The 22,122-nt window shown below is 39.7% G+C and overlaps 1 protein-coding gene across 1 annotated transcript in view; it reads right to left on the bottom strand.

Moving 5' to 3' along the window:
• LOC119725131 (twitchin-like) overlaps window positions 1-22,122 on the bottom strand; it is a 52,149-nt gene that overhangs the window by 22,452 nt on the left and 7,575 nt on the right. Inside the window, exons 6-15 of the mRNA XM_038196492.1 lie at window positions 21,372-21,673; window positions 20,834-20,952; window positions 18,288-18,480; window positions 16,812-17,062; window positions 16,127-16,200; window positions 15,514-15,680; window positions 5,381-5,806; window positions 4,905-4,961; window positions 1,765-1,899; window positions 591-697 (exon numbers count right to left, since the gene is read on the bottom strand). Of these exons, the coding sequence (XP_038052420.1) occupies window positions 591-697; window positions 1,765-1,899; window positions 4,905-4,961; window positions 5,381-5,806; window positions 15,514-15,680; window positions 16,127-16,200; window positions 16,812-17,062; window positions 18,288-18,480; window positions 20,834-20,952; window positions 21,372-21,673 (1,831 nt within the window). The remainder of the gene's footprint in view (window positions 1-590; window positions 698-1,764; window positions 1,900-4,904; window positions 4,962-5,380; window positions 5,807-15,513; window positions 15,681-16,126; window positions 16,201-16,811; window positions 17,063-18,287; window positions 18,481-20,833; window positions 20,953-21,371; window positions 21,674-22,122) is intronic.

A 22,122-nucleotide genomic window follows, 5' to 3' on the forward strand; every position in this document is an offset into this window, starting at 1 on the left:
CTCGATACAGCTATGCTTTGACTGTAGGTGATTGATAAGCCAGCTGTGCCCACTTCTTGCCTGCTTTTGTCTGTTGACTGAATTTGACTAGTCACAGTGCTTGCTTGAAATATGATCTGACTGTTGGTGACTAGCCTGTGGAAAAGGCATGGCAGGGAAGAGGATTGAACTTTGACTGTCTGTGACTGGTCGGACAGCAGGAGGCTTTGAGATAAACAGTGAGATACGCAGCCCCACAGGTCCAGCAATTTTTTTCCTTTTTTTTGGAAAGGGGAATGATAATGTCAATGTAGACATAATGTATGTATCCAACACTTTTGGTGCTCATAGTCCTACAGCATTGATACCCCCGCCCATTGGGCCTATGAAAGTATCCCAAAACTTTCCCCAATACCTCAACAGTACAGAGTTCATTGTTGCCATTTTGGCGCAAATAGCTAATACAAACAAGACATTCAACTTTCTTCAATCAGAAGCACCCAATATGCTCTTGAGAAGGGGGAAGCAAAATTACGACAAAGTGTCTTGCCCAAGGACACAATCACTGCAGACACTGCAAGCCGGCCGGACCGATCCCCACATACACTTACAGCGTAGCGATTCTTGTAGCCATCGTCAATCTTCGTGCTGCCTTTGTACCATGTGACCGTGGGCTTCGGTTTGCCTTCCACCACAGCCTCAAACTTCACTGACTGACCTATGGGTCAAAAAGGTCAAAGGTCAAAGACATGGACTGATTAGTTTTATGGGGGAAAAAATGGAAAGAAAAGGAAACTAAAGCTTCATGTCAACACAGTTGAAAGCAATTCCACAGAACTGTTGCACATAGGAGAAGGAGCAATCAAACTGTCACAGATGTAAATGGACTATGACTAGTTCATTGCTAATTTTTGCCAAGTCAAAATTTTCTGAGCAAAATTTTTTGCTGAGCCGAGTTGCTGTACGGTCATCACAAGTCATCCATTCATTCACACAAGTATCAAAGGAATGCCTCTGCCGCAGTTCATTTCATCAGCTTGAACTTGACTTACAAGACTGGACGATCAGTGACCGACTTTTGATTGACTTGGGTACTTTGTTCCTCTCGGAAAACTATGAGTAAACACTTTGAACTTTATCACTGAATTTAAATAACAGAACTAGTCTTGATACAAGACGCTCTTAGCGGGGTAGTTCGCAATAGAAGGTACTTCCGAGCAGCGTGCATGTTCCCATTCACGAACCACTTGGTCAACGAACCACACGCAAAGAACGTCTTGGGAATTTTGCATTGCAACAAGGAGTTAGTGTTGTGCAAACCCGACCCGACCCGAAACCGACACAACCCAAAACCGACTTCGGGTCAGGTCGGGAAGGTTGTCCATAATTTTACCCAGGTCGGGTCGGTTTTGTGTTTGTGACTTTTGGGTCAGGTCGGATAAGCCATTTTTGGAAAACCCAAAATAAACTGAAATAAAAAAAACAGTTCAGAGATTCACACGGTGCAATATCTAGTGCAGTCACTGCGCCCGGTTTCGGTTCAGATTCGGTTTATATCTATAATGTTTCGGGTCGGTTTAGCCTGGTCAACCCAACCCGATGCACAACACTGCAGGGCGTGACTTAATGTGCAAAATAGCAGCACAAGCGCATTGGTGGAAACAAAAGAGCTGTTCCGAAAACTGTTACTCAGGCGATGGCACTAGGCGCCGGCACTAAAACAAAACAGACAAACGCAGCAAAAAAATACGATATAGGCCTATAATTGGATGTGTTGTCACCAACCTTCAATGACTTGGACCTTGCAGGGCGACTCAATGAAAGAGGGTGGCCCGCCTTCCTCCTTCATCTTGACGGCCGGTGGGGGAGCCGTGGGCTTGGTCTCAGCCGGCTTGACCGACTGACCAGTCTTTCTGAACCCTGACCCGACACAAATATACAAAACTTAGTTTAACGAACAGGCAAAGTGGATTTTAAAAGTGAATGCGTTAGCTACGGAACACACTTTCATATGCCTGGTCAACTTAACTGGAATTGAAATAATTATTGAAATTGGAATATTAATAAATTGATAGCGTTGGAGAAAAGTCAAAATAATACATGCAAATTTTTGATTTATATGTTAAAGTTCTTCATTTTTTCGCCTTGTAATGAGTCATATTGTTGTAGTTTTACCCCCCCCCCCCAGTGTTTTTTTTCCCCAAAAGTATTTGGTTCTGCCAAAAATCACAATTCAAGGCATGCAAATTTGCAACTGAAACAGCATATCTACACCGGTGTAAATGGTTTGTGGAATGCCTTACATTTTGCAAATTAAATATCTTTAGAAGGGATATACAGTGTACCTAAAAGTTTGTTCAGCCAAGAGTCACAATTTTAAGAAAAAGGTTAGAGCATGCAAACCACTGAACTAATGTGTCTCCATAAAGTGTTTGAATTTATGAAGCATTTCTGTGGTATGAACTAAGTGAATTTGATAATCACAAAAACAAAAAATATTCAACATTTAATTAAGGAGGCTTTTAAGCATGCAGGTAAGTTTAATCAACGGCGATAATCTCCAAGTTAAATTTGACCAAGCTGTCAGCCCACCAACTTAAAAAAAAGTTTTAACAAGTACAGGGAGACAACTAAATGATTATTTTCTGACTTTTTTTCTGACAAATTTTTACTTTGAAAGTTTGAATATATTCAACAGTCTAAGCTTAAAAACTTAAGCCTTAGTTTTTATGCATGAAGTTGCAAAGTAGAAAACACTGCCAAAAACTGTTAGTTATAACTTTTCAAGTGAGGTTGTGAAGGGATACTGAATTTCCAATGGTTCCTGGACACGTTTCATATCTCACACTGTTGCCAGGGTTCACATTGTTAAATTCTAGCGACGAGTTTTAAAGGGAATATACATCATTTGCTTTTGCTGTAATTTTCAGAAATGGATGGAATTGGGGGGTTGGAAATATATAGCAAATATAGTTACACTGACTTTTTTGAGGTTTTGGGTTCGAAAATGCTATAAAAACCAAGAAAAACAATCATTTTCCTGTAGTCTGGTTCCCTTACTCCATATAAGAAGAAACAGAGCAGTTTACATACATTGGGGAATTGTAAGGTCAGGGAACCAGTCTAGCTGGCTTGTACCCGTTCATAGGTGTGTAATTGATTGCAAACAAGTGCGATGGTCAATTGGGGCCAGTATTTGAAAAAAAGCCAGTTTTTTCCAACGTTGGTCGGCCGACCAGCGTTGGAAATTGATACAAAAATAGTACTTTTCTTGAAAATGACAGTATACCAGGTGCCATGATTTTACAGGATGCTTTACACTGTCATTCACTAACAGTCCAGCAAGGTATTTCAAAATGATTTGATAGTTTTATTTTTTGATGTTTGCAAATGTTGTATTTTCCCTTTAACACAAGATTAAATTTACCACAATACGATGAAATACAACACAACATATACATGTAATACATTTTATCTACATGTACTACACACACAAAAAAGAGCCAGATATTTTTTGGAGAATAAGATTAGTACTCGAACATTTTTTTTTTAAAAACTGCCAACTTTAAATTTACAATACATGTAAAATTTCCAGTGTCAATATTATCAAAGATTTAACTCACTGAGATAAATGATTACCGTAATGTCAAACTGTTTCCATTGATTTGGCATAATTTGTATTTTTTTTTTCTGACCAAAATTATTTTATTTTGACACTTCCTTAATTTTCCGCATCACTGACTTAACAGTTCACGCCGGATGACTTGTATGTATACATGCAAAGGTTTTGTGGTATTCGGAACGGATGACGGATAAACACGCAGGGAGCGAGGCCGGAAATATCTGTCAGTGACCCGCTCACAGCGAGCGAGGCCGGAAATATGAGTGTGCTGCCCGAGAGTGATGGCTTCAACCCGCCTGGCTTGAGGTCGAGTGAAAAATAATCCCGCGCCTCGTTCCGTTCTGGTCAAAATAATCCCGGCACAAACTGGTTAAAACAGACAGGGAACTTCAGTTAACAGCAGCTAGTCTGGATACAAAATAATCTGCAAAACAAAATTTCTGGAACAAGTGACAAAATTACAAATGTACCACACAGCAAGGTCAATATTATCAGTGGAGTTTTGGGGTAATGACGGGCTTCTTCTTGCCTGGGTTTACAAGATTTGAGGAGCTTATTTTGCAACGGCAAAAAAAAAACGACTTAAATTTCTTTCTTTTCAAGTTATTTTATTTTGTTTCAGTTCAATCCTTTTTTTCTTGATGCTCTGAAAATCAGCAAAAGAAGCAAAGAATAATTAAATATTAACTATTTAGCTAGATTGCTGAAGTGCAAGAAACACCATTTCTGGGGGCTGCAGGTTCCAATCCTGCTTAAATTTATTTTGGGGAGCGTCTAACTTTTTTTCTCAGTACTTTAAACTAGATGCCAAATAAAAAAATAAAACAATATTAGCAAAGGAAAAAAACAAACCCACTCAAAATTATGTCATTGTCAATTGTATATTCTGTTTTTTTGTTATTTTGGTAGCCCCAAATCTTCCAAACCCAGACACGAATATAAACAGTAGCATGCAATTCTCGCTTATTCGTGTGTGCATGTTTATGGTGTAAATCGAGGACACACTTGTGAAGCTTCATCGAGTAATTTGAGGACATGAGTCAATTCGAGGACGACCTCGATTAGAAAATTTATTAAAGGAACAATGAGAGCTGTTGCAAAGATCGATGATGAGGAACAACAGAAAATCCTCAATTTACTCCATAAACAAACCTGCTTGCACGTCTGTGTGGGTGTGTGGGTGTGTTTGTGTCAAGGGGGTGGGGGACAGAGACTGCCACGGCAAAAGGGAAAGTGGAAAAAAAATAAATATCAAGTTGGACGTTGGCTTCACGGCAGTCACACCAGCGGGGCAAGCATTCACCTTCGTCGGGGGCGCTCTCTCCTTTCTTGGGTGCAGATTCCGGGGCGGACTCTTCATCTAATTGTCACATGAGGGCAGCAGACAGGTTGGCGGTTAAACATTTTAGGTTGAATGCAGAGAAAGAGTGCTGTAATGTCTTTGTGGAAACTAACTGTTTGATCAGCCAAATTGTTAAATATCATCTTTTGAAAGTGTAAAAAAATGGAAAAAATATAGTATGAATGTAATGACTCTGGAAAAATACTTCAAGTGAAATGAGGGCAAGTGTTTTTAAAATTAATATATATATATATGTAAACTAAGATTGTTGCATCTGTAACTTGACAATGCATGTCATAATTATTGGGATTTTTTTTATAATATACTGATGTCGTTTGCTCAATTCTGTTTGAATTTGTTCTGTTTATTTACACTGAAGCGTTTAAAACTTTGCCAACTTAATTTAAAGAGATGATAAACTTTCAAAATTGACATACCCAGGTAATCGGTCGCCGACATCCGACGCTGTTTGGGAACAGCCGCCTGTTCCTCCGGCGCCTGTTGAGCCACGATCCCTCCCTCTGGGGTGATCTCAATCTCCACTGGAAGTGGTGTGGATTCAGCAGGGGTCTGCTCCATTGGCGTAACAGCCTCCTCTACTGGAGCAGGGGCTGATTTTGCAGGGGTTTGCTCCATTGGCGTAACAGCCTCCTCTACTGGACCAGGGGCCGATTTTGCAGGGGTTTGCTCCATTGGCGTAACAGCCTTCTCTACAGGAGCAGGGGCCGATTCCGCGGGGGTTTGCTCCATTGGTGTAACAGCTTCCTCTGCGGGGGCGGGCTTGGGCTTGTCGCCGGGGCGGGGTTTCTTCTCGGGCGGGGCCTCTTCGTCCTTCTTCGGAGCCTTCTTCTTGGACGGGGTCTCTGAAGAGAAAATGACGTAACCCTTCCGAAATGAGTGAATCTGTTCGAGTCGGAAGGCTACCCATAATGCCGCTGTTCTTGGATGGACTTATTTTCAGACTTAAAACTTTTTTTTAAATTTCTTTCTTTCCTCCTTTTTAAAATTTCTTTCTTTCTTTCAAAAGGGACAAAAAAAAACCCAACTGATTCCTCGCTTTGGGAAATAAGGAATAAATACTTACAGCCATTTTTCTGTTGAAAAAAAAAAACCTTGACTGAAAGAGGATTTCAGATTCCGACCTCTGCATTTTCATGACCCCTATTTCTATCAAAAGAACAATCTAACCCCATAATCTGGCAAAGTACTTGTTCAGGGGCATTGGTCAGAAGCCGGAAAACACAATTATGAGTTTATATTATATTAACACAAAACTGTTCTTGTATTCTAGATGCCGCAGTTTTAAACCCTACGTAATTTGTTTCTGTTTCCCATCAAAAATTGATTAAAATGTGGTCTGGTCTGTTTCCTTGAATATAAAAAAATTTCATCAAAAAGCTGCTAGAGACTTTAGGGTAGCGGTAAGTTAAATTGGCATTGTGCTGCCAAAAGCTTCTTTGCCGTGCTTACAAATGAAAAGTCATGCTTTGAGAAATTATAGTTACATCCTCAATGATAAACGATGATCAGCGTTATAGTTGTAGTTGTAGTAATAGTTATAAACAAAAAGTCTTATATATTTTCAGATGCAGCAGTTTGCACATTTCTTTTAAATGTGTGCAGTCATGCAGTGCACATTTTCCCGAAGTGGAGTACCTGCATATTCCAGCTGAAAAACAAATGCTTGTTACAACCATTATAACTAATTTTAACAATCATTTGCTATCTATATGCTTACCTTTATACCTTCCTAAAACATAAAAATAAAATCATTCATTCATATGCTTGCTGAAATAAATGCTTCACTTTTGCCGTCATGCAAGTGTGGCATACGTTACTGTGCATTTTTTGCTGTCCGCGTGCTGTACCTTGTCATGAAAATAAATGTATACTTTTATACTCAAACGTAAATGGCCATGCTTTAAAATAAAACATTTGCATGAGAAACGTTACTGCATCATTTTCTTGCTTGCAGTTCAAACTAAAATGTCGTCTATGCCAACTTCTAAATTAATGCAAAAATGTTATTTTCATTTTTTAATTATTATTATTTTTTTGTGGGCAAATAATGCCGTGCATATGATGCAATGTTTGTAGCGGCCTTGCCTGCTTCAGTTGGTTTCTCAACTTCTGGTTTTTTGGACGGTTTTTCTGGTTCCTTTTTCTTTGGCACTTCTGAAAATGAATTGAGTTTTAATTAATGACGACAAAATGTTGGATAAACCTGTAGAACGAAAAAAGAGCATCAGGTTAGTTAGTTTGTGTATGTTATGCAAATTAGACTTTCTTTAAATAAATATGTTTACAGCTAACTTTTACAAAGTGCAACTGTTAGTTGGTTTTGAAAAAAATGTAACTGGCAAGGGCTATATTTATACACGTATTTACTCCCAAAAAACATGCTGTGCATTTCAAGATCTGCAAAGACCAGACACACAAGAAATATTTACAAGCATGTCTTGTATAAAGCCGGACAGAACATAATAAATAAACATAAATTTATAATAAACTAAATGAGCTGACAAACAGTACAGAAATACATTCAGTAAAATGATATGCCATCATTCAGAAGACTGTAAGAATGTTGACAATAAAATAAAATAAAAAAATAATAATAAAAAAGAAATTAAAAAATGGCCGGTTTTGTCAAGCGAGCTCACATGTAAAAAATAAAAGGAAATAAATTATAGCACAAAATACTCTCCCCCACAAAAAAAAATGGAAATGGAAAAAACACAAACAGCATACTTGTGCATATGTTTTTTCAGCATCTGTAAAATGAATTACAAAAGTTAGTGTTGTTTTCATTTTGACTGATCAGTTTCAAATAATGTGGTGCGCACGATGCAATGTCTGTAGACCCTTGCCTGCTTCCTTTGGTTTCTCAACTTCCGGCTTTTTCCACGGTTTCTCCGGTTCCTTTTTCTTGGGCACCTCTGAAAACGAACAAGTTTATTAACGATGACACAACGTTAGGTTTAGGCCTACAGAACTAAAACAGAGCATTCAGTAAGTTATTATGCAAATTACATGTAGATTAATGCTAATTAATATGGTTACAGCTAACAGTTAGAAGGTGCAATTGTGAATTACTTGATGCAATTTGCAAAAGGTTTACATGTATTAATATTTACCAAAACAAAACAAAACAAAGAAAGGATCAAGAGCATGACTAGTAAAAGGATCAGACATTTATGTTGGCAGACCATGGTTGAACGTCTGATATACATGTATCATAGCATGTAAATTTTATGCGACCCCGCATGCCAGCCAATTGGAGTGGTTTTTCAATACTGTGATGTTCTTTCCATCAGTAATGTGGACTAAGCTGTGGATTGGTCAATTTGGATGCCATGTTTTTATAATACAAAAACAGGTTACGGAAGACCTGATGAAGAAGGCGCCCGCTGAACAGTCAGAATCTCGAGGTCAAGACGCAGTCTTGTTTTGCATAATTAATCGCCGAAGCTGCTCTCATATCATAGACCCTTGCTGTGCGCGTAATTTTTTTTTCCTAGGAGGGTTAGGGGCAATGTCATGAATAATTCAGTGTTTCCTTTGAATCATTGCAAGACTTAGGTTCTCGTTCTATTTTCCCCTTAATTTAAAATTATCTCAGTGATAAATTTGGAGAAAAAAAAACAGCTGATGAAAATGAGCAGCGACGACGTGGATTCGAACCAGGGATCTTTGTATCCATAGCTCATCTCGCTATCCACTAGGCTACTGTGTGGTAGCTCGACGACAACCGTTCTTTAAAATGCTTTAATGTATTGTAACTAGTTGAGTAACTAACAACAATGCTGTTGATGTCATTGTCCGTTCTCATGGATAAACATGAATTATTCATGACATTGCCCCTAACCCTCCTAGGAATAAAAATTACGCTTGCTGTGCAAGGGGATATTCCATAGACTAGACATGACAAGCACAGACATAAATAGCAAAGTACAAGCATGTCAATACATATGATGGGACAGAACATCCAAATAATGACATACAAAATGAGGTACCGGTAACATACTGAGAGACACCACAAGACGTGCCAGCATTCAGACGACAGATTGTAGAAAATAAAATTTAAAAAAACTTAAAATATAATAAATGGCAGGTTATGTCATGTTAGCTCACATTTTGTTTTATGATAAATCATAGAGCACCAATACATTCCATTCCCCTTAAAGGAAAAATAAAAAGCAAAACAAAAAGGAAGAAAAAAATTACAGACAGCATATTTGTGCATGATTTTTTTTTTTATTCAGCAGCATCTGTAAAATGAAACACAAGATGAGCATTGTTTTTATTTTTACTAATCCAGCAGATTTACTTTTAACTAGCATGGGAATTTCATACACAGAATCTGTAAAATAAAATGTCAGATTAACGTTGCTTTCATTAAATTTGACATGGTTTTTATCTGTTTCACAAGATGCAGTGCCCACGATGCAATGTTTGGGGACCCTTGCCTGCTTCCTTTGGTTTCTCAACTTCCGGCTTTTTCCACGGTTTCTCCGGTTCCTTTTTCTTGGGCACCTCTGAAAATGAACAAGTGTATTAATGATGACATACCTTTAGATTAATGCCTGTGGAACTTCAACAGATCATTCACTTAGTTATTATACATGCATTGTGCAAATTCGATGTACTGTAAATAAGTATGGATAGAGATCACTTTGTACAAAGTGCAAGTGACTTTATATTGTGCTCTATTCCCCCACAAAATGCACCTGACAATAAAAAAGCTTCTTTTAAAATAACCCCCAAAAAACCCAAAATAATAATCAAAATGACTAACGGGAAAAAGAAAATGACTGCAACAATATGTGTACATACATGTATACTCACATACAATGGAGATAGAACATCCACTTATGAAATACAAGACATCAAATACAGGGCGAGTAAAAAAAACAAAACCCAAATGTCAGGACTATTGTTTTAGTGAAGTTCTGCATGTAGCACCTTCAAAATCTAGGATATGAAAGCCCAATTCATAAGCTTTCTTTTAGTACAAGAATCATCGAAATCACTCACGTACTTTTCAAGTTACAGAATTTTAAACACAACCACCGTTTTAAAGTTCTGTCCACGGATCACAAAAAGGTAAGTGTTCTTTCAGCATTGGGCTTTCATATCCTAGATTTTGAAAGTGCTACATGCAGAACTTCACTAAGTCCTGACATTTGGGTTTCGTTTTTTTTTTTTACTCACCCTGTATAAAGGACATGCCAACATGTACAAGACAGAAGGGTGTGCTGTTCATAAAAGGAATTTTAAAAAAATTTATAATAAAAAAAATGTGGCTTGTGTCATGCTAGCTAACATTTTTTTTTTGTAATATATATCAAGTAGCACAAAAACATGTATAGTCCAACCCCCCCCCCCATAAAAACAGAAAAAAAGTTGCATGTCTGTGTATGGGCATCTCAAACACAGCATCTGCAAATATCATAGTGCAATATTAGCGTTGTTTTATTGCTATTCATCTGTATAAGAAAAAAAAAGCGATGTGCACGATGCAATGTATGTAGACCCTTGCCTGCTTCGGTCGGTTTGTCAACTTCCGGCTTTTTCAACGGTTTCTCTGGCTCCTTTTTCTTTGGAAATTCTGAAAAGCAGAAATGTACATTAATGACAGCAAAAAGTTAGAGTTCGGCCTGTGGAACGAAAACAGCTTCAGTTAAGCATGCAAGTATCATGCAAATGAAAGGTGATGAAATAATGATGGTTAATAGCTTACTTTGGCCGGGTTACATTGTAATACCCCTCCCCCCCCCCCCCCCCCCCCAAAAAGGGTCTGGCTACTGCCACATGTGAAAAAATTAACAAGTTGGCTAGTGGGGCAGATTTGGGAGAATTGTGCCTTTGATGATACAAGCATGGCATTTGGCACACAGTCAGAGTATGTCTTAAGAAAGATATTTGGCTAAAGGGCCATCGCAGATTTGTCCTTTGAAAAAATATAGGGCAGAATAACAAGCAATTTCCAAAATTTTCAAAATTCTCTTTATACTAACACAAACATCTCAAATATTCCGAAAACCCCAAAATTATCAAGAAACAACAGGTATGCACGTGGTTTTCTCAATCACAGTTTCTGTAATTAAACACACACAAAATTGTTTCTTGTTTATCTGTTTCACATGATGCAGTGAGTTTGTTTCTGCATTCAGTAGGGGACGTTGAACAATAGAGGACAATAGGGTCCCCACTTCCCGAAGGTCCCCAATTTGGCAATCATGTACAAAACATATGGGAGGTCTTCCTAAAAAGTTTAAGTACAAACAAAAAGAGGGACAATAGGGGTCCCCGATTGCAGGCAAATACACACTGGTGTGTGCGCACGATGCAATTTTCTTTAACATCCTTGCCTGCTTCAGTTGGTTTATCAACTTCCGGCTTTTTCCACGGTTTTTCAGGCTCCTTTTTCTTAGGCACTTCTGGAAAATGGAACGTTACGGACGTTGATGAAAAGTTAGCGCCCTGCTTACATGGAACTAAAATAAAAGTCTTCAGAAAGTTACTAGAGAAATTAGAAATTGTTACTGTTATAAAGTGTATGATTGTGAATTATTTGGTCCACATGATGCATTTCACATGATGCAATGTTTGTTGTGTGCATCCTTGCCTGCTTCAGTCGGTTTCTCAGGTTCGGGTTTTTTCCACGGTTTTTCCGGCTCCTTCTTCTTGGGCACTTCTGAAAACAAATTTCATGAATCGTGAAAAAGTTAAAGTGTTCTTCCTATGAAACTAAAAAAGTTTCTTTAATTAGTCACAATGCATATTAGAAATTATTTAGTTACAAAATGTATAATCATACATTTCAACCCTACCCCATCCAAAACAAAAAAATGAAAACAAAACACATTGACAAAACAAATGTATAGAAAATATATTTAAAAAAAAACCTTAACAGAGCAACAAAAGAATGAGCACAGTTGCAAACTGACAGACAAAGCAGGCACAAATATGGCACATCAGGCAAAAGGTTTCATACCTGCTGACTTTAAAACAAATTTCTCAGTTCAAAGTTATAATGAAAATGAAAGAAGAGCATATTTAGATCTATCACATTACAGTGCTAGAATTGCTGTGAAATTGTGACTAAACACTTACCAACAAACGTGCAATAACTATTTTATGACAAATTATTAACCAGTTCATGCCGGACGACTTGTGTATACACGCAAAGGTTTTGCGGTATTCGGAACGGATGACGGATAAACACGCAGGGAGTGAGGCCGGAAATATCTGTCAGCGACCCGCTCGCAGCAAGCGAGGCCCGAAATATGAGTGTGCTGCCCGAGGGTGATGGCTTCAACCCGCCTGGCTTGAGGTTGAGTGAAAAGTAATCCTGCGCCTCGTTCTGTTCTTGTCAAAATAATCCCGGCGTGAACTGGTTAAAAAGTCAAAATGTACCACAACGAACAGAAACGAAAAATAAACAACTACACGTTGAGAGGTGTTTTGTAAATTATTTCTGACCTAAACGGGACAGAACAACCACTAATGAAATGCATATTTGCGAAAAAAGCTGCCGTACATACAGGACATGAACAGCATGGGCGTCGCCAGGATTTTTTCTAGAGGGGGGCAAAAAAACTTTTTGCCAAAAAAAGCTTGTATTTCTCAACACATTCTCGATTTATCAGTTTTAGAGGGGGGCACGGACATCCCCCCCCCCCAACTCGTTAAATTTACACCACTTTGTCTTCTCGCCTCTTTTTCTTTTCTTTTCTTTTTTTTTTTGTTTGCTTTTCCAGGGGGGGCAAGTGCCCCCCCTTGCCCCCCCCCCCCCCACGACGCCCATGCATATCCTTTGAAAAACAAAGTTTCAAATGTGAAATGTTCCATTTGTTTATTTAAAAGTAAGTGTCGTTCATGCAGATGTGCAAAAACATGAAACACTGCTGCCACACTGACATACACAATGCCTGTAATAAAAGTTTGAAAGAAATTTTTTTTCTAATGCCATGCATTGCATTTTCATCAATCGCTTTGGAGACTATTGCTGACTTTTCACCTTTCTTGTCTTTGTCGGTCGGTTTAGTCTCGGCAGGTTTTTTGGTTGGCTCCTCTGGTTTGGGTTTGCTAGGAGCTGTGGAATTTTGAATTTGAAAATCATATTCTAAATTCAAAACGATGGATTTGCTTTCATGAAAAGGGAGATGAGACTGATATTTCGTATGACAAAATATTAGCAGTATGTAGCTGAATCTAAGTAGAAAAGTTAATATGCATCAAGATTGTGTTACAAGAATTAATGCATACATGTATCATGACTTAAGGTTTAAGGTTAAAGATGTAAGGTTAAAGGGCCCATCACAATTCACATCTGGAACAAGTTGCAGACATTGTATCGGGTATAAGCTGCAGGATTCTGAACAACTTCCCCGCAATCTTCCCGCAATTCGTGAGTCAAGCAGTTGCTGATGAAAATTTCCCTAGAATACGTCCTGGACAAATGCAGAGATTCTTCTGGAGAAAGTGAATGATTCTACCTGCAACTTGTCCGGAACTCGTCTCGGATGTTAATTGATACGGGCCCTAACAATATTTAAAGCTATAGTCCATCATTTGTAATTTGTGCATTTTGTTCGTTTGAAGCAACAAAAGTGTTCAAAATCTAATGAAGGATACTGAACAACTATTAACCTGATGAAGTTTCAGCTCAGCTTCAGCTGTATATTCCGAGAAAAACAGCATTCTAGGATCTCAATTTCAAATCAAAAGTTGCTGAATCATGTTTTGAATTGGGCCTAAATTCAGCATCCAAGACACGTTCTCACTGAGCCGATTGCAGCTGTACGCGATGTCGCGCACTGATCCGACGAATTATAGCAACCGTGCGTGCGTGTGCGTCGTGCCAATGCTTGCGCGCGCTTCGCCGAATAACAAAACGAACTACTAATGTAAATTTTCCTACGGTGCGTCTTATGACGCACCGTTGGAAAGGCCTTCTTTCGTTGATTACTTCAAAATGACAGCTTGCCAGAAAGAATAATTTCACTTACTATCTTACAACCAAGTATGTTTTTCAATTGGATTGCTGCAAATGATGGACTATAGCTTTGATGCATGCATCAAGAATTTGTATATGAATTAATGTATGCTTAGGTGACAATCTGCTCTCCGTAGATAAAGCCGTAGCTTTAGAATGAGGGAATGTTTGCAATTCTTAATTTACAGGGACCGCGGTTCTCAGATTCGCAGTTATCTGAGCATTACAGCAAATATTTTTAGTGACGCAAAAGTCACTCTGCATTTGGACTGCTGTGAAGTATGAGCAAGCTATGCAAAACATCCATACTTGACAAATAAAATTCACTTTGAAAGAAAGCATGGTGTATTTCAAGAATTATGTTTAAGAAAAATCATGTTAGCAGCTGTAGTTTTCTTGCCTTTTTCTTCCACTTCCATGGCAACGGCCTGCTGCAAAGGCTCCTCGACTTTAGGGGCTTTGCTAGGAACTTCTGTAAATCCATTTCATTCAGGAAAAAATTTAATTAAGAAAAATTGAAATTCTCAGCCAAATCTCATGAAGCTACGTGGCAGAAAATATCGCTTAGCATATTTTTGTAGTAAGCAGAAATCAGCTGGGTACCAGTCACAAGCAATAGACATCACATGAAACGTTTGGCTGGTAACCAGTTTTTGCTAAGCAATTATTTTTCACGCTTAGCAATATCTGTGAAATTGGCTCCGGGAATGTTGACAGAAACTGACATAACCAATGGAAAACTGACTTAGCAGTTTATACAAAAGCTTACATGTACTGTTTCGTTTTTGAATTTGGAATCAAATTTTTTTTTTTTTATTTGTTAAAATTAATGAGCTGTTGGTGTTGTCTTGCCTTCTGGTTTTTCGGGCGCCGGTCGCTTCGCTGGCTCGTCCTTGGGCTTAGGAGCAGGCTTGCTGGGCAGATCTTGGAGGGAAAATTATGGAAGTTATAGACAACATAATGGGAAAGAAAAATGTCCAAACCGGGTATATTAGTTTATTTGGTGCAGTTTTTTATAATTAGAGCTTCAAAGAATCTGCTTTTTGTCACATTTGTGTTGTATAGCATATTACTGGAATTTACATTGTCTTGTGGTTGATTTGTGATTTACTTGTGGCTTGTAAATGACTTGTGGTTTGTGATTGACTTGTGATTGTCTTGTGATGGCTTGTGATGGCTTGTGATGACTTGTGATGACTTGTGATGACTTGCGATCACTTGTGATTGACTTGTGATGGCTTGCGATTGACATGTGATTGAGTCATGATTGATTTGTGATTGACTTGTAAACTGAGTTATGATTGACTTGCGATTGATTTCTGATGCCTTGCGATGACTTGTGATACACTTGCACTTAACTCCCTACTAATTTCCGATGACTTAATACAGTTGTGAAAACTCGATGTGAGCACTAACGACAAAATTGGGAACCAACAACAGAAATTGTCCTCAAAAACAAATAATTCACAAATCGAGTTATCATGAATGTATCCACACCATGCTGACCTGCGAAGCTAAAAATTGGCAATTTTCATTTCAGAATTTGAATAAAAGCCCCCAGAATCTTACCGTCGACAAAAAGTTCGGCCTCAGACTTAGCCTCCCCTCCAGGCCCCACCACGACAATTTTGTAGTCTCCGCTGTCGCGGGCCATAGCCCTGGGCATGCGCAGCATGTAAAGGTCGCCCTCTTGAAGTATTTTGATGTTATACGAGGGACGGATTTCCTTGCTGTCTCTGAAAAGCAAAACAAACAAAAAAAAAGAATAAAAATGGGTATTTGTGATCAGATCCAACAAAATGGGTCTCAAGTCTTCTTTCCCACTCATTACTTTTTCATATGCATTAGAATGAGGATACTCCTCATTTTGATATATCACTCAGTTTCACATCCCGATGAATGTTCAATTTAGGTTTTGCCCTTCACTGACGCAAATTCCACATGATGAATGTTGACATTACATTAGTACATTTTATTTTAGACTTTGAAAACCAGGCAGATATAAGTCTCACTGGTTCTTGTGCATTTTGCAAAATCACTGCATACAACGGACTCACGATTTGTTTTTAAAGTCAGTGCATTGGGAGTGCCACACGGCACTGCATTCACCCCTGATTGTTCCCCCTCCCCTGGTTTCCTGTTCCCTGGTACCCAGCCATTATCAGATTCACTGGTAACCCACCTGTACCAGATGACCTTGGTAACCTTGCCAACGATCCTGCATCTGAACTCCACGGCTTTTCCATTCTCCACATCCTGGAAAAAAAAAAAAAAATTGTCGCGTCAGTTCAACAAAGTCGTACAAGTTCGTAACTCAATTCTGCAACAAAGTCGTATCTCGCACGAATACGCTCCGTGCAACAAGGTCGTATCTTGACATTCAGTGACTTTGTGTGAACATCCGGGTTATTTTACATGAGATACAACCTTTTGACATTCTCAAACTTGAGTTTCACGTACGGCCGATTTTAGGAGATACGACCTTGTTGCATGGACACGACGAATTGCATTTTGTTCAAGAATTTCCTAACTGTTAGTCTGTTGTTGAGCAGAAGCAACCCAGCATCTGGGCCTAATTTCATGGCTCTGTTTACCATTAGCGAAAAATCCCTGCTTACTATAGCAGGAAATTCCATGCTTACAATCAGTGAATTTCAAGTTAGCGCGGATTTTTGGCTTCTGCAACATGCGTACATCCCGTAACTAAGGATTGTGTGCTTACTGGGTTAGCACAGAATTTTTCTGCTAGCGCGGTTAGCACAAAATTGTGATCGTAAGCACAGAATTCTGTGGTTAGCAGAGCCATGAAATTGGGCCCACGTTTCCAAAATCATCTTAGCAGATTTTGAAACATTCTTGATGCTTACCACGTCTTCGAGCGGCTCGGAGAAGACTGGCACCGAATCCTTGACTTTAGGTTTCTCCTGCTCCTCGGGTCCCTTGCTGATCAGCTCGATCTCCCTGGGCCCACCCATCTCCATCTCCGGCATGAGCAGCTCCAGGGTGCCGAAGTCCGGCCCAAGGTCGATGGTCTCCATGGAAGATGCCGGGAAGTCAACGTGGACTTTGGCCACCTCTGTCGAGACTTCAAACTTGCGAGGGAAGCGCTTGTCTTTAACTGGGAGGTAAAAAAACAAATGGAAAAATCCAATTACGAGAGGATGTATATGCTGGAAATGAAAACACTTTCAAGACTTGCTCATGAAGGAAACTAGACTTGAAATCAAGTCGGTAATTAGCCGGATGTATTTCACCCACTGTGCACTGGCGTGTACAGATAAAGCATACCGTCCCAGGGTGTACATATAGCGTGCGGACTTGCGGGGACGCTTTGTGCATTTTCTGCCCCGATATGCGTGAAGGTCGATACCAATTGACCTATCGCCGTTTGCAAGTTAGCCACGCCCCTTAGACAACCCTATGGAGTTTTTATACACTAAGTTTTGTTTGTCTCAGATTTTGCTCGTTCCGCATCCATTTGTATATCATGTAATTGGACAATATTTCACAAGTTGCGTTGATGCCATTCTAACGCAATTCTACTGCGATAGGTCAATTACCGACATGAATAATCTGCTTTTAGCATTCTACACGATGTATGGGGCTTGCTACCAGATTTGGATGGAGCAGTCTGATTGGTTCAGGATCAGGAGACTACTGAATATTCATGTCACGCCATACAGCTTGCATGTCTTGTGCATAGTTGTTCACGTGTTCAAACATGTACAAAAAAGTTTCTTCTCGTGGTGAGCGCAACACAACATGGAGCGAATCCCATTGGGGTCAAAAGCTAATTCCTGGGCTGTGACCACCACTGTGATCTGGGTTCGAATCCCGCCTGGGCCATCATGTGGATTTGGTTTTCAGTCCCTACCTGATTCCGTGGGTTTTAATTAGAATAGTCTTCTTAGGTTTTCATCCCACCGCTAAAACTGTAATTTCTTCTCACTGTCTTCTCTCTACAGGTTTCTTCAGGCTTGTGAGCTACAGTGCCTAGGGCGCTTTTGAGGAATCCTTGGTTTCATTTCAAGAAATAATTAATAATAATAAAAATTAATATTTTCTAGAACAAGTTTTTTCCAAAATGTTGTCCTGGGCAATTCCACGGTTACTCACGTTACATTTTTGATGTACTTTTGAGTTTCCTTGGGCTGTAATTACCTTTCTGAAAAAGTTTAATAACTGTTATCCCCATGGTAGATAGAGTAGACCTAGACCTACCTAAGCACCAAAGATGACATCCGGAAAAATGTGTTATGTATGATAAACAAGACTCACAAAATCAGTTACTCACGTTACAAAAATGTAACGTAAGTAACCCTGGAATTGCCCTCCTGCCCTACCTTCAAAGTTGACCGTCATGGTGGATGACGCTTTGCCCTTCTCGTTCTCGGCCACCACCTTGTAGATGCCCATATCCTGGGGTGTGACGTTGGACATGTCCAGCACCAGGATGTAGATCTTGCCCTGCTTGGTGGTGCGCAGGCGGTAGCGGCCCGCGTCCTTCAGCTCCTTGTTGTTGTAGTACCAGACCACCTGACAATGGCAACGACATGAACAATGCAGTCAAAATTGCATTAGAGGCAAAATAAAGGGGAAATGACAGTGATGATAACAGAACAATGGAAATGTATTACAAGTTGCTATAAAAGTTTAATTTTCTCAGAATGTAAACCCTTTGTGTACAATAGCTGCGTATTTTTTTTTTTAACCCTTTCCTTACCATGGGCGACTGTTGTCAACATGTCGAGAGTCCTCATAAAATTCCATCTTATAATAGTTTATGCGGTGCCCGCTGCTATGTACATCAGATTCGAAACCGGCCAACCGATCCCATTAGCTCGGTGGTGGAGTGGTAAGACATCTGCACTAGAAAGCAGGGGGTCGTGGGTTCGAGTCCCACCCGAGTGATTTTTTCCAACTTTCATTCGGGAGGTAACACACTGAGTATACAGTGTTTAAACGTCGGTGAAGGGCAAAACCTAATTTGATTTATATCACCCCGGCGCAAAAAAAATCCATCTTATAATGAAGTAGACTTGTTGAACAAAATCGTTGGAAATTTATATTTTTTGACTTGTTTTATTTTTTTGTCTCAAAGGTATTTTAGAATGGGAATAAACATGTGCTTGGTCAGAATGTACGTTTAAGACCGGCTCTGGGGACTGGGAAGGTTTGGGCTATTAAAACCAGCCAAGCATATATTTATTCCCTTAATAATGTGCAGCCCCAGTTTGTAATTCAAGCAGCCCCAGCTTGTAATTGTTTAAGGATTGTATATCCTGTCCGAACAATTTCTACATACAACGATTAACGAAAAGCTGTAAAAAAATAATATCAGCTAATATGTGCATTACTCAGAATAACAGGCTTGTCATTTAAAGTCGGGGCATTTTCAGCGCTGGCCGATATTTTTTTCCTTGTTTATGTTTCAAATCTACAAACTAAATGTGTTTATATTTGATGCTGTGTCTCCAGTCTGTCCCTTAACATGCTTCATGTCATTTCAAGTTTGTGTAGCGGAAGACCTTATTTTAACATGACATTTTCATGTAGGGATGATGCTGACTATTAATATCGCTGATAGTGTACGGCATTCTCCGTCTGGTCTGTGAATCGTAGAATTTATCCCTGGGACGAGACTTGGCATTCTGCCAGGTCCCCGGGCCGGCATGCTTGGAATCTCGCCAATGTGACCAATGTATTAACTGCCACGCTTTATATGTAAAACCTCATCCCAGGGCAAGGTTAAGCCAACCTCGTAATTCCAAGCGTTTTAAAATAACCGTGACTCGCGCCGGCTGCCTGAACGTGAAGATATGAAGGCTGGAGCGAATGTAACAGCAATGCATTGTGGGATAGACTGTCAGACTTTTAACATAACGGTCTGCTTCGACAAATTCCTTGGCATAGATAAGTTGACTGATTTCCAGACGAGTATATTATTCTTGGTAGACCATTCATAGAGTTTTTAAAAATATATAAATTTTTTTGTTTCCTTGTAGATGATAACACAACATATTTGCAATGAAATGCGAAGTGCGGAAATGAAAACTGACAGTGTTGTCCACACATTTCTTAATTAACCACCATGGATAGTCTGTAAAGTCATAATTCATGTGATTTGACATTTTTATCTCTGAATCATCTTGTACTTTCTACACTAATAAGTACCGGTCCAGCAATTCATAACTTGGACAAACTGTGAAGTATAAAGATAATATTAAGTCCTGTTTCAAGCTCATGATTTTCCCATACAATTGCGTTTAAATATCACCAAGGCTGAGTGCCATGCCAACAATTGTAAACAATGGACTTTAGCCCTCACGAAATTACCTGTATTACACAACGCCTGAATACATCCCCGTCATCTGATTGGTGAGTCGTTGATCACATGTCATTGAATTATTCGTCCCAACCTATGGCCCAGACGTTCCATTGCACGGTCACAGCATTGGTGGCTCTGACCAAGCAGACGACGAGGATTTATTCAGGTGTTTAATCAAACAAATTGTACGAATGTTTCACATTTGTGCAATGGTAGTATTGCGCATGTCGACGTGTGCATTGTGAAAGTTCAAGCAATAAAATTGTAACTAATAGGCACTGTATTTCAAAGGAGACCAAATTTCATGTGACACTGGAAAAGTGTTTAAGACCAGCCAGCCGGTCTTTATCAACCGTTTAAAACCGGCCACGTGACAGGCTCTCGACCAATAGGAATGGGTAAACTGTTTTAAGTACAAGTATTTAGGAATAGTTGTTAAAATCCGTTAACGGTGGTAGTGAGGTTAATATAATTGTTGCTCTTGGAACTATTGAAGTATTTATGAAAATTGATACCCCACCTAAAAAATTTTTTTTTTTAAATTGCATGCTGGGCACTCACCTTGGGTCGAGGGTCGGCCATGACCTTACACTCCATGACCAGACGACGACCGTTGTCCTCTTGCTTGATGGTCGGCTTCTCAATGAAGGTTGGGGCGCCCTCCTTGTTGGCTTCACGAACTGCGAGCAAAACATGAACGAAACTCTTGAAATGAAGTCAAAATTCACATCTGAATACGGACATTTGTTGCATCATTTGCCGTGACCAATCGCGACAGGTTGTGTGTAGTGTGCATTCCTTTTGCAGTGCCAGAGTTAACTTGTTAACCATCACACCTGAACTTTTTCCCCTGCTTATGGAACCTTCATTCATGCTTAAGAGTGTAACTTAGTATCAAGCAAAGTTTAGATGCAAAATTTGGTCAATTTGCAATAATGGTAAAGTGCCTTGCTCAAGAGCACAAGCACCATGTTTTCGCGGTCAGGATTGGAACCCACGTACCACGGCACACGAGTCGAACACCATAACCATTGGACCACAGCACCCCAAAATTGCTTCAGGAGTTCAGGTTAAGCAAGATGCAACAAATGGCGCTTACCGTCAAAGTTGAGGTTGATGGTAGTCCTGTCCTCCCCACCCTGATTACGGGCGTAGACCACATAGGTCCCGCCGTCCTTGGGGCTGATGTTGTCCATACTCAGCATCAGCGAGAACTTGTCCGTCCCCTTGGGCTCCAGTTTCAGGTTGTACTTCCCGCCGGTGGGGATGCGTTTGTTCCCCAGGGTCCAGATGACCTCAGGTTTGGGGTCGGCCATCAGCTGGCAGTCAAAATAGACAGAGGTGCCGTCGTCCGACTGGCGCATGCCTGGCTTTCCGATGAAGGAAGGAGGAGTTCCCTTACTGTTAGAAAAAGGGGGGGGGGGGGAAATCAGTAATTGTCAGATGCAAATCATAAGCCTATCAATCTGGTGAAACAGGGTTGGATTCGATTCTAAACCAATCAGACTGCTCTGTTCAAATCTAGTATCAAGTCCCATATACAGTGTGTCCCTAAAAAGTGTCTGTCTAAATATTTTTGGAATATCAGCAAAACCACAAAGTAAATTTTGAATTATTTTAATTGTGCAGATACTCCTACTCCTTGACCTAAACCCTTAGGCCAAAAAAAAAAAGCCTCCGGTTTCTGGAATGCGCGCGCGTCGCCGTAGCCATGCACTCGGCAAATTTAAGAAGTTTTTTTTTCAATGTAAGATGATGTCTCAAAACCGCCAAACTCACTGGTTTGAGCGGAATCCTGATGCTGCACATTTTAACGTGTTTTTAGGTGGGATTTAGGTGGTGTTTTTAGG

The sequence above is a fragment of the Patiria miniata genome, unplaced genomic scaffold, assembly GCF_015706575.1.
Source record: "Patiria miniata isolate m_02_andy unplaced genomic scaffold, ASM1570657v1 HiC_scaffold_18, whole genome shotgun sequence".
Lineage (NCBI taxonomy): Eukaryota > Metazoa > Echinodermata > Asteroidea > Valvatida > Asterinidae > Patiria > Patiria miniata.